The sequence below is a fragment of the Cervus elaphus genome, chromosome 26 (genome assembly GCF_910594005.1).
Source record: "Cervus elaphus chromosome 26, mCerEla1.1, whole genome shotgun sequence".
NCBI classification, from domain to species: domain Eukaryota; kingdom Metazoa; phylum Chordata; class Mammalia; order Artiodactyla; family Cervidae; genus Cervus; species Cervus elaphus.
Window position 1 is genome coordinate 32,991,195 of NC_057840.1, and position 16,082 is coordinate 33,007,276.

Consider the following 16,082-nt stretch of genomic DNA (forward strand, 5'->3'; position numbering starts at 1 on the left):
TACTGGCAATGTTCCTTGTCAGGTTCACTCAGTGTCTTGCATAGCTGATAGCAGCAAAGCCGGAGTCCAGTCTAATGGTGGAATTTGTGAGGCTTAAATAGCTAAAAACGCACACTTGTGTTAGGAGAAAAACATAGTCGCCATAGGCTACTATAATATTTTTAAGCAAGTGCATTTTCCTAAGGAGCAAAGCATTGTCGGTGCTCCACCCTCCAACCCGTGTCTCAGTATTCTTCCACTCTCCGAATTTGTGCTTTAGAGCTGAGAACAAATCAGGGTCCCAAAGTCTCTGCTAACCAGACACTAAATGTACTTGTCAACTAGAGCCTGGAGTAACTCGGGTGAGAGAGGACGTTTGCCTTCCGTTTAAGATATTCAGGCTCTACCATAGGGAGCTCTTACTCTAACCGACCTAAATACATTAGTCATTCATTGGGTTGGTGAAGGCAGGACGGAGGAAGCCCACCGTTTAACAATCTGGACAGCTATAGAAGCAGACCCGCCACTCGCAACAGCTGACCCAGCGGCGACTGCAGAGCCACGGGCAGCCTCGGAACCACACCCGACCTGCCATCTCGCCACCGCTCTCGGTGACCAGAGCCGCAGCGAGGCACGCGGCCGACCGCGCTGGGGCCCACCCCGCCTGACCGCAGGGCAAACCCAAGCAAGGAGGCGCTGCGCAGCCCGAGGCCTCAGAAAGGCCACGCAGTGGCGGCGGTGGCGCTGACTCAGCGAGGCCAAGCCGCCAGTCTCAGGCAGCCGCAGCAGCCCCTCGCGCGGGCGGCGGGGCGTGAGGCCACCCCCGCCTCCGACCCCACCCGGCCGCGCCCGAGGCCGCGCGGCGTCACAGAGCGCATGCGTGCCGCGGGGGATGCCGGGAGCGCGCAGTGGCGGCAGCAGCGACGACAGCAGTAACAGCGGCGGCTCCAGCGGGGACGAGAACGGGGCGGTGACCGTGTGGGAGGTGGTCTCACTCTTGGGGAAGCTGCTGGGCACCGTCGCCGCGCTGAAGGTGGTTCTGTACCTGCTCCGGGTGTGCTTAGCGATGGCCTGGAAATCCGGCGGCGCCAGCCACTCGGAGCTAATCCACAACCTCCGCAGTAAGTGCCACCCCCGCCGGGTGTGGGGCAACCGGGGAAGGCCAGGCCTGGTCCGGGTCCCCTGGGGCCGCCCGGGACGTTCTGTCTACTCCCCGTGCCTGCTGGAGGGCTTCGGCCCACGGTTGCACCCGCGGTCCCGAGCAGCGAGCGCTGGCGATTGCCTCCCCCGGGACCTGTCACTCATCGGCGATGTGGACTGGAATCAGAGAAGGAGCTCGGGGCCGCTGCTCGTGGGGCGGGGGCAGGCGTCTCTCCGCGGGCCTGGGGGACGGGACTGGGGGGTGGGCGCGCGGGTAGTGGGGCTGTCACTCGAGTCCGTCGCCTCCTGGTTCAGGTCCAGCGGGCGAGGGGCGCGCCCTGGTTGGGGGTGGGGGGAGTGGGATATTGGCCAGGCCCCCGAGAGGCTGGAGCTGGAGCTGGGAGGACCCCGCCCTCGACCCCCGCGTCCTCACACCTACTCTTCCCGTCCTAAATCGACCTAGCTGCAAGCTTTCTCGCCTATTCTGCCTCCCCCACCCCCCGCCCTCCGTTTTTTCCCCTGGCGGGAGATGCCGCCGTCTGATACTGGCGAGGGGAGGGAGAGGAAGATGAGAGTTGCTGTCACTGCGGATGCTGGGAGAAATTTCTGGGACGGCTGTCCAGTGGCAAGCTTCGTAGGGAGAAAGGAGGAAGGATGCTCTCCTTGAGAGACTTGTGTTTCAGGAGCCTTCAGAGGTCCTGGAGATCCAGCGAACGATTGTGTTCTGCGGCACGTTTTCACTTTTATCAGGGCCATCGTATGTTTTAAAAGCTGTGTATGGAAGTTTTCTTTACACCGTTCTCTTTAGTTATTGTATTCCTTCCTCTGATGATAATTTTAGGGTGGGATGAGTGCTGTGTCACTTTCTTTTTTTAAATTGAACTATAGTGTCGCCGTCTGGTCGGGAGACCAGAAGAACCGCAGTCTATAATACTGTCTCTTTGGTCAGAAATTTACAGCACTCTTCTTTGCCACTGACTTTGCAAATAATCACAATCCTGCCACGTGGTATTTTTAATTGTTATAGATTGTTTAGCTTTTCGTGTGTCATGTTTCGGGATTCGATTTGTAACCTCCTTGAGGGCCGGGACTTTTTTTCTCTTTTTTTTTTAGTATCTTTGAATTCCTTCATCTTAATTATTATTACTTTTTAAAAAATAAATGCCAATTAAGTATATATTATATGCTTGAATCTATGCTAGGAATACCAAGGTTAGTGAGAGAAATAAGTAACATTGGCTGGCACATGGTTAGTACTTAATGTTAGTCATTTGTTTTTGGTTTGTTTTAAGAAGCACAATGTTCCAAAGTTAGAGATTGTGTCCTTAGTGTTTAGTAAAGAATGTTTGAGGAGGATACGGAACCCCACTCCAGTATTCTTGCCCTCCAGAGAATCCCACGGACAGAAGAGCCTGACGAGCTACAGTCCACGGGGTCGCAGAGTCTAGACATGACTGAAACAACTTAGCTATATATATATATATATATATATATATATATATATATATATATGTTCAAAGAATGTTTAGGTTTAAAAGCCCTGTCTAACATTGCCAGTATTCACTTTATGGAAGGATAGTTGATTGGAAATGGAAATTTATGTGCAGTGGCAGTGTTAAGAGTGATTTGGGTTCAAGTAGACCAGAAGTTCAATATGTTGTAAATATTTTAATAAAACTTCTTAAAATTATCTAGTGCCTACGCACCTGAAACATTCTGTACTTGAATTGTGATTAAGTAATTTTCCACGAGCAGGTTATCTCAGTAAACATTTGGCTGTGGCAGAAATTTGTAATCAATCAGGCTCTTGAAGACTCTCCTCTTCCGGCCAAATTTGTAGTAAGCCAAAACTAGATCTTTTCCCAGTGGTTTTGTAATTATTTTTAATATATTTCATTAAATGTATTCTTAGCTGAAATTTCTAAGGCTGTTTTCCTGTCAGAAAATTTAAGGAGAAATATTTAACATACATGGATGTTGATACTTAGTTCTATACTAGTTCTATGATTAATAAGAGGAAATAATGTAGGTAGATTGTTTAGCCTTTTTCTTTTTTTTTTTTTTGGTTCTATTTTTGGTTTTTTTTGTTTTTCTTTTCTATGTTTAGCCTTTTTCATAACACTTTTGCAACTTTAGCTTCAACTTCTAGATGAATTAATTTGAGCCAATATATTTCATATTTATTTAATAGTTCACTAATAACACTAATATTTGCTCACATAAAAATTTCAGTTGGCATACATTGAAAATTTCTCACTCTTTCCTGGTAATTGCACCACTGTGTATTCTTCCTCACTTAAAGGCTTCTAACTGAATCTGTAGAAAAAGATTAAAATGTGATAATGCTGATACTGAAGTGAATATGGATCTGCAAATTTGAAGAGGAAGCAAATTACAGTTTTAATTTTTTTAAATCAAATAAGGTTCATGGTTGGTTTCATTTTAATATTTTATATTAATTTTATTGAAAATACCTACTGAGGTTTTTCTTCTACAAGACATGATAGAAGTATGATTTCACAGTTGATATTTATAGATTATTTTAGATTGTAATGATACATTCATAATACCTCAGAGCCCATGTTTGTATTGATAACTGCTCTGAAGTGACTGCCAACCCTGGTCTAAAACTTGAGTATGCCTCAAAATCTGCTGGATCACCCAGAGAGCTCATTAAAGCAAATTAAGACCAATTGCTGGGGCTCAAGATTTCACATTTCCAACAAGTTCCTAAGTAATATGCTGCTGCTGGTCTGGGGACCACACTTTGAGAATCACTGCCATAGGGAACTGAAAATTACAAGACTAAACCCTGCCAGTGTTTCAGTTGAATCATTTTTATACTTTGAAATAAAATTTTAGGAAAAAAATCTCTAGCAGACCTGCCCAGCAGAGCTGCCTGTCGCGTCAATATCTGTGCCGTTCAGTACAGTAACCACTAGCTGTACCGTTCAATACGGTAACCACTAGCTGCATGGGGCATGAGTGTTTGAAACGTGGTTAGTGCAACTGAGGAACTGGATTTTTGTGTTATTTAAATGAACTTTGATGCCACATGTTGGACATCACAGGTCTTTAGAAATGGAAAATAGATACTTTATGGCTATAGACTGATAACGTGCTCATGAAATGTTAATTCAAAACAACTGAGAGCCTGTTTAATCCAGGGAATGTGACGATTAATGTTTATATTAGAGTTTATTTTCTACTTTTATTGGGATATTTTTATGCTGTGGTGAAAGGAAGAGAAGGGGGCAGGAGTGGATGAGCTTGAGAAAGGTTGTCTGCTAGAGCAGGGATGTCCAAACCAAAGTGTTTGTGAAAGATTAATTCTGACTAGACTTCAAATGCTGTATTGGTCACTTAAAACAATGCTAATAATTGTTCTTTTACCTATTTTGTTGTTGTTGTTAAAAAATTCAGTCCACTGCCCTAACGCATCAGTTATTTCTAAGTATATTTCCTTTGCAACCCTGAGTATGTCATTTGCATGTATAATGTATGCATAATTTGTGGAAACAGTCAACTGACATTTGACTGTCTTCTATGTGCCAGACACTGGGGATACAGCAATGAGAAGCAAATATCTATTCTCTCTTGAAGCTTACTTCTTGTGGGAGCAGACAAAGAAAATATATATCACATGATAAGTGGCAAAGTAGGGAACAAGGATAGGGAGTATGGGGTGGTAGGTTTGCAGCTGTAGGGGAGAAGGCCTCACTAAGGTGTCATTTGAGTAAAGATTTGATGAAGAAGAAATTCAAGTCATGCAGATAGAGCTGGGGGACAGGCATTCTAGACGGACAAAATAGAATGTGCTGGGTTTGGATTTGGGGTGTAGGAGAAAGACTGGAGTCAAGGATATGATACAAGGTTTTAGACCTGGGCAATGGGAACGATTGACCATTTTCTGAGTTGGAAATAATAAGTGAGTGAGCTGCAGGGATTTAGGGATGGGGTGTGCTAGGAAGTGTGGGAGAGCAGGAGTTTATTTGGGGAAATGTTTGGTTTGAGTTGCTTAATAAAAAATTAAAGTGAAGACCCTTAGTAGGCATTTAAATTTTTAAGAATTTTTAGTTTTTATGTCCTTCTTTATTTCTACAAATAAATTGAAATCATTTTCTTATTCTGTTTGGAGTGTCAGTTCTTATCCACTAACAGCATAACTAGTGGAAAAGAGAATATTAGTTTTATCATGTGCATTCATGGGCTAAATGTAACCAGGTAATAAAATCCTAAGTGACTTTTTTTTGGAAATTTGGGCCTCACTTAGAATCCAAAAAACACTCCCTCGTTTTAACTTATATCATGTCAATCTTATGGTTACATCCTGGTAAGTAAACTTACAGTGTATTGACTAAAATTTAATAGAAAAATTTTTGAGGAAGAATTTTAATATCAGTGTGTCTACTTAAATTTAGCTAAAATTAAAAATTCAGCCCCTCAGTCATACCAACCACATTTCAAGAGCTCAATAGCCATATGAGGTTAGTGGCTAGACTGCTGAACAGTGCAGAGGTAGAACATTTCTATCATCATAAGAAGTTCTTTGGAGCAGCATTAGATCTAGATGATAGACTATATTACATTCTACTCAATATGATCTTAGTTCTATTGTGCTGTTCCACATATTTTTATTAGTATTGCACTTAGTTAAGACCAACACGCTTTAAGTGTAGCAGTGAAATACCAAAGATTTTCAGACAAGAGTGGTCAAGATGACAAGTGCACCAGGATCTTATATGATGATTTGATGAAATGGAGGTTGTTTGATTTAGCAATGAGAAAGCTAAAGAGAGCAGTAGTGTTTATTTTAAAATTAATTTTTATTGGAGTAGCTTTACAATGTTGTGTTAATTTGCTGCTGGGCAACAAAGTGAATAGTTGTACATATATCCCCTCTTTTTTTTATTTCCTTCCCATTTAGGTCACCATAGAGCATTGATTAAAGTTCCCTGTGCTATACAGTCGATTCTTGTTAGTTACCTGTTTTATGCGTAGCAGTGCGTATATGGCAATCCCAATCTCCCAGTTCATCCCCTGCTCCCTAGTAGTGTTTACATATTTGAAGGAAATCATGTAGTGAAGGGTCAAACCAGGACAGATGGGAGGCAGATTTTGACTTATTATAAGGAAGTATTCATAAAGCAATCCTAACAGAGTTTTGGCTTTGAAAAACTGTTTTCTATCACTGGATATGTTGAAGCAAAAAATGATCGACCATTTCGTTGTAAGCGATATTGTGGAAGAGATTTGTCCTCGGCTTTCACTATATAGTAGACCTCTGAGGACCCTTCCAAATCCAAGATGCTGTCATTTTAATCACTTCATGGTTTGCATGAAATCATGTGTGGGGAGTGTATGTGTGTGTGTGTGTGTTATAGGAGAGAACCAGAGAAGTTAACATTTGGTTACCTATATTTTATAGAGTTTTGCATGACATTTTACTTTGTCAGAAATGTAAGGAGTCCAAGGAACATGCTCTTTTGAGAAGCAGTGTCAGAACAGATAACTGTGTATCTATTAAGTGATAATGGTTTAGAGAAAGATGTATTTTTAATAATCTCTGATATTTAGATGATATGCTTTATCATAACTTGGTATCACTTAAAATTTTTCTTTGATTATGGTTTATTATATAACTTAAATAATATAATTTAAAGTTAATCCCTTTCAGACTTTTTGTACGGAGAGTATCTCAGGTTCTACTTACCTCCTTTCAACGCCTAATTGTTGTAGATTGGAAGTAAAAGGGAACCATTTTGTTGATTTCTTACTGTTCTCCCTGGCATTTTGTTAGTGGGGAAGAAATAGAGAGTAGTTGATTAACAAATACTCAAGTCATAAAACTAATACAATACTGTAATAGTTCTTTATTTGAGATTTAACTCTGTAACAAGTTACGGAAACTGTTTCTGTGTGACCTGAAATCCATCTGTAGCCTGTTTTCTTATCTGTGTTCAGTGCTTCATACCAGCACCGGATCTGTCTTTTTTTTCCATCTCTGCCAAGATTGCTTCCGGTCTTTTGTTCTCCCAGATCAGAAATCTTGGAATAGTTATCCATTCTTTCAGATTGTCCCGAGATTAACTCAGTAGTTATTACAAATGCCTTTCACAGTCAACCCTTTCACCATATTTTCATTGACTGTACCCTAGCCTAGGCTGTTAGTTCTTACTTGGAGTGATATGCCTCCAAGTGTCTGATTGGTCATCACACTTTGAATTTCTGTCCCCTAGGTTCATGCTACACCTTACACTGATTGTCTTAGTATACTACTCTCTGTTTTCTCACTGTTTGCCAAAATTTCTGTTGCTTACTGTACCAAATGGAGATGCCTCTTGCTTAGCTTTCAGGCCTTTTAGGGGTCTTCTGCAACCTGTTCCCATACTCCAACTCCAGTCCTGTTGTTCAGGCTGATCTCATTTTACACATACAAAGTTTGTCTCCTGTAACAATCCAAGTGTAAGCAAGCAATTCAGAGTTAATATGGTAGTTCTACGGTCTTGGAGACCTGGGCTCCTTTTTTCTTGTTGTGACCCCAAAAGTCTTTCCCTTGTCTACAAAGTTGAAGTTAATTTGACTCCATCATTTCCATATTCCAGCTGGTGGGAAGAAAAATGGGAAAAGGAGAAAACCCACATTCCTTTTAAGGGCATACATTATTTCTTCCTGTGTTCTCATTGGCAAGAACTTAATTGTAAGGCTACATTTAACTACAGAGAGGCTAGATAATGCCTCCAATTCTACCACTGTGAAAGAAACAGAGACCCTGCCACATCTTCCATCTTGCTCACTGGAGCCTCTAGTGAACATTTTTAATTGCGTTTTTGGGTCTTCTGGTGATTGTCTTCATGTCTCTAAATAATATGCTTGAACTGCTATTTCTTTATCAGCTTTAGACATCATCTACTGACTTCCTGCCAAGATGGATGAGTATTTACACCCTTTTAACTTACTCCCTTCCCCACATACAGTTATATTGTAATTTCTGCTTCCTCTTTTGTGGTTCCCTTTGTAACTTTGAGTAATATACTTTAACCTCAATTTTGTGTTCTTTAATTTATAAACTGACACTATAACTCTTCCACTTTGTAAGAAAGGGTGCTTATTTTTCAACTTATTGGTGGCTCTTTTGCATTGTCAAAGTTGATAACATTTCATTTGCTTCTGAGCAATAAATCTTCTGCACTCTATTAATTTTTAAGTATTGAAAATTAATAACCATCATCACAAACATTAATGACTGGGTCAGTACTTCTCTGAGCTACATAGTGCACTATGAGTTTATTCTCTGCTCTTTTTTTCTAATATCACAGACCCCTCTCTACTGTTGAAGAGGAATAGTCAAATGTTTTTCCTTTTTTTTTTTTTTTCTTTCTTTTTTTCCTGTATGGCTAGTGGGATCTTAGTTCCCTGACCAGAGACTGAGAGTGATGAAAGTGCTAAGTCCTAACCACTGAACTTCCAGGGAATTTATGTTTTTCCTTCTTTTACACTTTTATCAGTTGCTTGAAATCATGCCACAGTTTACAGTTCTTATATAAATTATGACTCTTGTATAGGGTTTTTGTCTTTTTCCTGGAATTTATTTCCCTTTTTACCCTTCCTTATTCCTCAAGTTGAAAAGAGAAACAAATACGTTCTTAACATGGGTCTAATTTTTTCAAGTTTTTTTTTTGTTGTTGTTGTTTATAGCTTGGATTCTGCATTCTCCTTCCTGGATTCTACTAACTTCTTATTCAGATCAACATTAACCATTGTTATAATTATTTAATTAGGGCCCTTGATCCTTAGGGTGCAGGAAAATTGAGTGTGAGTGGTTCTAAAGCTGTTCACTAATTCAGAAAACCTAATAGTAATTGCATGTTTACTTATAATTAGGCTGTACCAATGAAGTGAAACATTACTTTGCTGTTTACTAGAGATATTGCAGGCACTGGCAGTTGTGTATGTCAGATTGTGAAAAATGGGAAAATGATTTAATAGCTTAGTAAGCATAGCTTGCTTTAGGCATCTTTCAAAATATGGAATCCTGGGAAAAATAAAATAATAACCTTGTAGTGGAAATTTTGGAAATCACCTACTCATAGTCTAAGAAGTCTTTATCCTGAGCCTTATGTGTTTAGCTTCTTAATAAATGACTGGTGACATACTTTTAAAAACCTGTTAGTTTTTTGGTGTGTGTGTGAATTCTGTATCCCTCTATAGATTAAGAAACCTACCAAAGAAACTCAGGTAAGTTTGACAGATGTATGTTATCTAGCTTAAGGGAAGTAATCTCTTCAATATACTTGATTTTTAGAATGTGCTGGCAGCAATGTGTTTGATTTTATGTATCACAAATGTTCATTTAGAGAAGAATGTGTGAATATAATGGTAATTGGAAGTGTTGAGTGAGGCTGCTTAACCTGAGAAAGATAAAAGCATGAAATGATCATGATTTGTTTAAATGTGTAAAAAGTATTGTTTGGATAGAAAGTTCAGTATATTCTGTGTGACTTTAGAGAGTAGCATTAAGGGTTTATGTAAGTGAGTTATAAAGAGGGAGATTTCCTCTTAATATAGGGAAGTATTCTGATAGTTGGGCTTCCCTTGTGGCTCAGCTGGTTAAGAATCTGCCTGCAATACAGGAGACCTGGGTTTGATCCCTGGGTTGGGAAGATGCCCTGGAGTAGGGAAAGGCTACCCACTCCAGTATTCTGGCCTGGAGAATTCCACGGACTGTATAGTCTATGGGGTCTACTGTGTAGTCTGTTGGGCACGACTGAGCAACTTGCACAGTTCACACAATTCTGATAATGTAGTCTAAACGCGAAATGGCTGTTTCACCTTGTGCAGCTCTTCAAGTAGCGGTCATGGTACCAATTTACGAAGAAGTTAGACTTGATGACCCTTCTGACCTTGAGAGTCTGTGAATTCGTGTAAGTCACTAAGCTATTTGAATATGGTAGTAGCAGTACAGTGAAGTGGTCAACAGGAATCTGACATCTCAGTTTCAGTGGCCCTACCCCTCATTTGCTCAGTGACCTGGAACAACTTAGTCTTTCTGTGCTCAGTCTTCTATCTGTAAGATGGAGTAGTAATGGTGCTTACTTTATAGGATTGTTAGAGATAACGTAAGATTGCTACATAGTTCCTAAGTTCATATCTCAAAAGAGATAGAATGTGTAATGTGCTTAGGGTTTTGTCTGGCCTGTGGTAAATATTGAGTAAATGATACCTCTTATTACTACTCTGCTTTTAAAACTTTTTAAAAAATGCTTTAACTGTTTTAGTAGCCTTTACAGGTGGCTTGCCTGAGCTTATTTATGTAGAAACAGTACTTTCTATTTGGGTTAATGAATCCAAATTTGTAATATTTTTAGTTGGAAAATGATTTGTATCTTTACCAGTCTATGACTATTTAAGTGTTTCTCTAGTTGGTATGCCTTATTTGCTAGTTTTTAAAACATTCTTTTGTTATTTGGACAGTGTGTATTTATACATTTTATAGTGTCCTTAAACTACCTTTTCTTATGCTTAGTATTTCTTACGTTGGTATTTCTTTCTAATACTGTCTGGTCAGTCAGTATTAAGTGGTATCCTTTGATTCCTCAAAACAGTCAATGATCTAATTCTGCTTTTCCCTTTTTTTCCTTTTCCTGTTGTTTTTAGTTGCGTTGTTTCTACTTTGTCAGAACATACAACATAAGTATTATTATCCCACTAGTATCTTTTTTAAAAATTCATTGCTGTACTGGGCCTTCCTTGCTTTGTGAGGGCTTTCCCTAGTTGCAGTGAGTGGGCACTGCTGTTCATTTCAGTGCACGGGTTTCTCATTGTGGCCGCTTCTCTTTGTTTTTTTTTAAACAGCTTTTGGTCTTTTTTATTTTTTGGTCTTTAAAAAAATAATGTATTTATTTGTTTTTGGCTGAGCTGGGTCTTCGTTGCTGTGCAGGCTCCTCTCTAGTTGCGGTGCACAGGCTTCTCGTTGCAGTGGCTTCTCTTGTGGAGCGTGGGCTCTGGGGTGTGCCGGCTTCAGTAGCTGCGGCAGGTGGACTGAGGAGTTGCAGTTCCTGGGCTGTAGAGCCACGGGCTCAGCCGCTGTGGCCCTTGAGCTTAGTCGCTCTGGGGCATGTGGAATCCTCCCGGAACAGGGATCAAACCCACGCCCCCTGCACTGGCAGGTGGACTCCCATCCACTGTGCCACCAGGGAAGTCCTCCACTAGTGTCTTTACCCTTTTAGTCTTCCTTTAAAAAAAAAAATTAAACCAGATTTTATTCAGTAACAATTGGAATAGGGGAAAAGAGCCATCAGTATAAAACTGGTCTTAGTTATCAATACAGCGTGAGTGAGTGGGGATTTATAGTCTTGGAGCAGGGAGTGGATCAGTGGGTGGAAAATTACATCAGGACTAATGGGTGTTCTGGCTAAACCAATTTGACAGGATCCTTCTGGAGGCAGGCCAATCCACCCTTTTAATTTTAACCTTTGCTCTACAATTAGACATATGTACTTTTCTGAGGTATCCCTGGTAATCACTTCGTTATTTCTTAGGAAGGACATGTGTGTTTAGCATTCCCTGTGTTCTTGCACATTTAAGACTTTTTTTCCTATAACCTTGATAATTCGAAGAACAGTTTTGGCTGCAGTTTTAAAAAGTCAGCTTTATTGAGACATAATTTATGGAAAAATTCACCCACTCCAGTGTTCTTGCCTGGATGATTCCAGGGACAGAGGAGCGTGGTGGGCTGCCGTCTGTGGGGTTGCACAGACTCGGACACGACTGACGCAACTTAGCAGCAGCAGCACCACCAATTTTAAGACGACGATTTGAAAATTTTGGCAAATACAGTTGTATAACCACCACCCTAATGATATAAAACAGGAGTGAGCAAACTACAGCCCACAGGCCAAATCTGGCCTGCTGCCTGTTTTTAGAAATAAAGTTTTATTTGAGTACAACCGCACCCATTCATTTGTGTCTGTTGTATAGCTGTTCTTGCACTTTAGTGGCAGAGTCAAGTAGTTGCAGCAGAGACTATATGGCCTTCAAAGCCTAAAATATTTACCGTTTGGATCTTAACAGAAGTATGCTGCTCTCTGATACAGACCATTTCTTTCACCTACAGAATTTTCTCATGCCCTTTTGCAATTAATCTCCTCCTTTCACCCCCCAACCTCTAGCAACCCGAGGTCAATTCAGCCTCTATGTTTCTGACTTTTCTGGAATTGGGTATATTAATAGATGGAATCACACAGGGTAAATCTCCTTGCCTGACTTCTTTCACTGAGATTAGTGCTCTTGAGATTTGTTCATGTTGTTGGGTACATTTACAGTTTGCTCCTTTTTAGTTATTAACTTGCACATCCTTTCCTTGAATTTCTTGAAAATGCTGCTGCTTCATTCTTGCTTTGCTTTGAATGTTGCTCTTAAGGAAGCTAATGGTTGCCTTTTTTTTTTTTTAACTCTTCCTAGGTAATTTGATTTTTTTTGCCTTGAGAGTTGAAATTTTTTTTTTTCTTGTGTTAAAGTCTGATAGTATTTTCTTTTCTTCTCTCTCTCTCTTTTTTTTTTTTTCGGCTGTGCCATGTGGCTTGTGGGATCTTAGTTCCCAGACCAGGGGTTGAACCCAGATGCCCTGCAGTGAAAACACTTGAGTCCTAACCACTTGGCCACCAGGGAATTCCCTGATAATTGTGTTAGTAGATGTCTTGGATGTTGATGTGTCTGGTAATATTTACTTTCTGTTAAGTTTTCTTAGAATATAGTATTGGTATGTTTAAACAGCTGAAATATTTTGTTTGCATGTTGTCTTGTTTTTACAGTAGCTTTGACTGGAGTTTTTCTTTTTCCTATTTTTAGGCATTTTATGCACACAGTTCAAGAGCACTTGCAGTTTCTTTAATGGATAATGATATTGGTAATAGTGGTGAGAAAAGGGGAGGATCCGGTGTATCTTGTTGCTCCTCTGTTTTTGTAGGACCCTTCACTTTCTTCCTTCTTTCCCTTCATTGCCGTATCACGCGGTGTCATCCTTTCCCTGCCTGTATGGTTCTTTCTCAGAAGCAGTACTTCTTATGGTTGCCATTTCTGGCCCCACTAAATTTTTAAAATAATTCTCTAATTTAGATGGTAAAATTTGGTGACTTTTAGTGTATTTATAGGTATGTGCAACCATTACCATGGTCAATTTAATATTTTCATCACCTCAAAAAGATACCCTGTTTTGCCCTCCTATTCTCCTAACCATAAGCAACCACTAGTCTACTTTCTTTCTCTATAGATTTGCCTGTTCTGGACATTTCATCAAATAGAATCATACAGTATGCCATCTTTGCCCCTGAGTTCTTTCACTTCTATAATGTTTTCAAGAAACATTTATGTCATATGGTCTTGCCTTCCTTTTTGAAAAACTTATTTCTCTTGGTCCCTGTAACAGTATGTCCGCTTGATTTTCTTCTGCCTCTGTGGCTGCTCCTCATCATAACTTTGAAGGCTTCAGTTCCTTTGCATTTCTCTTAAATGGACACTTTTGTTTTTCTTCTTTGTGTATTTTTTCCCCTGGCCACTTTGCTTCACTTCCCTTGCTTCGGTTGCCATCTGTACAGCTAGTCATTTATATCTCTAATCTAGATTTTTCTCCTGAGCCCCAGATCTGTTTGTCCAACTGGCTGCTATGTATCTCCATGAGTATGGTCTATCGCTCCTCCTAAATACATAGCTTCTCCTTTTTCTCCTTAGCGAATGATGCTTCTCTAGGATTTCTCAGACCAGTATATGACACCAGCATCTCAAACATTATCCCCCTCCCACCTTCAAAGCTTGTCAGTCAAGTATACATTACCTACTAAATATAACTCAAGTCCTTCTTTTCTTTGTCCTTACTTTCATTATTAAAGACCAGACTGTGGTCACCTGAGCCATCGCAGCAAGTTTGCTCTCTTCCAGTCTGGTCTCTGCAGTGTGGCCAGAGTAATTATGCTAAACTACTAACTACATCTGATCATGCCACTCCCGGCTTAAATTATTGCCTCATTCATTTCAGAAAATGGAATCATCAAGACAGATAAAGTGTTTGAAGTAATGCTGGCCACAGACCGCTCCCACTATGCAAAATGTAACCCTTATATGGATTCTCCACAATCAATAGGTAAGTTTTGGATTTTTGAAAATGTCACAAATTTTACTCATTTGCTCTCTAATCTTTGTAAGTAAAAATAGACCATTTTCCATTTTTTACCTTGCTGATTCATTTTAATAAAGTGGTGTTTATGAAGTGTCTTTTCTATTTTCTTAAAGGAGATATATAAGAATTTTATAAACAATTTCTTAAAGCGTCCTTTAGATGAAAACTTACAGTTTCTATTTTCTTGAAGGATATATGTAAGAATTCTATAAACATTTCCTTAAAGTGCACTTCAGATGAAAGCTTAGAGTTTAAGCTGTGTGCTGAATTCTCTTTAGGGTCTCTAATGTTGACAAAGGTTGGTTTTTGCAGTAGCAGAAAATTCTAAGATCAGTATTGAAGGGAATGTGTAGCTAAGTTATTACTGACTTCTCTGCTTCACTTGCCCTGAGTTTTCTGGTTTGTGCTTGTTTTTAGAAAGTGCCATATTTAACTCCTTCTCCTGAAGCAGGCTTTGCTGAACTGCTGAGCCTTGGCAGTGGGCGCCTTTGAGGCTTAGGAGTGCCTCAGGATTCTGTCGGCCAGCTGCCATGCTGCCTTCTTTTGGAAGTACTTTAACGGTCAGCAGAGAAGATCCTGGGGAGCTTCTGAACCCCGAAGGCACCTGCTACCACCGCTCAGTGAAAATTGCTTCAGATGCAGAAGCAGGTAAATAAGTCTTGAGAAAGCAACACTGGAAAAAACTAAAAGCTAAAAGTAAAAAAAGATAGTTTTAATGAACATTAGGTGATAGTGTAAAGAGTAAATGGAAGTACTTTATTAGTCTCTTCAGTTCCTCTGGTTGCTAGTTCCAGTTTTCTTTTTAAGGTGTCAAAAATATGAAGTAAGTTAATTTGCAGTGATTTTGCATATTTTATGGTATATGGAAGCTTATTTTCTTTTTGTGAATCTGAAGGGAAAAACATCATAAATTTATCAAGTCAATGAAATTCTTCCTTAACTAACTATATGGGGGAAGAAATTTTTAGAAATAGTGGGACTGTTGTACTGAGCACAGATAGCCTTTGGCATGATTATATTTTCTAATTTTAACTGTGCATGACAGTACTTTGAAGTACAAAATACTTTTATTTCTTGAGATCATAAACGTGAAAATAATTATTATGAAAAACAATGTATGGATGCTAGAAAAGGAATGACATGGAGCGTTTCATGTGTTTTTGCAGCTGAGTGTATCAGTAGTTCTCTTCTTCTTTTGCAGGATTCCAAGCAACAATCAGTGCTCCACACATGGTAAGTTAACATTGGTCATTTGGGTACAAGTGGATCATGTTTTTCCTCTTCAGAGTGCTTTCTTCAGTAAAAACGGTTATAAGAGCATTTTAAACTTCTAATCATAATCAGTTTTATTATTTTATTTGTAATGAATTAATTATTAATACAAGATGTGTAGAAGGAACTCTTTCTGGTAGAAATGGTCATTAAAGTTTTTGGTGGTTGTCATTAATATCTAATCATGTAAAAAGTGGATATAAAAAGTAGTTATTTATTTAGTGATGAGTTAATTAAGGGAAAGAATATTTAAAAAATATAGAAATATAATGGCCATGGACTTCCTTGGTGGCTCAGTGGTAAAGAACCCGTCTGCCAGTGCAAGAGACACGGATTTGATCCCTAAGTTGGAAACATCCCCTGGAGAAGGAAATGGAAACCAACTCCAGTATTCTTGCCTGGGAAATCCCGTGGACAGAGGCAGGCTACAGTCTTTGGGGTCGCAAAAGAGTTGGACAAGACTTAGCAATTAAACAACAAATGACATTTTTATGTTTAACATTTTGAGGAACTGCCA

General features: G+C 39.8%; 1 protein-coding gene across 2 annotated transcripts in view; it reads left to right on the forward strand.

Annotated features, from left to right (window-relative positions):
- The first annotated feature begins 837 nt into the window (after nucleotides 1-837).
- The window catches only part of PCMT1 (protein-L-isoaspartate (D-aspartate) O-methyltransferase), a 43,002-nt gene continuing 27,757 nt past the window's right edge, over nucleotides 838-16,082 (forward strand). Inside the window, exons 1-3 of one of the 2 annotated variants that reach the window (XM_043888207.1) lie at nucleotides 838-1,100; nucleotides 14,153-14,257; nucleotides 15,495-15,526. In XM_043888207.1, the coding sequence (XP_043744142.1) occupies nucleotides 872-1,100; nucleotides 14,153-14,257; nucleotides 15,495-15,526 (366 nt within the window). In that variant the 5' untranslated portion in view covers nucleotides 838-871. The remainder of the gene's footprint in view (nucleotides 1,101-14,152; nucleotides 14,258-15,494; nucleotides 15,527-16,082) is intronic. The other variant, XM_043888206.1, reaches the window with a different exon arrangement.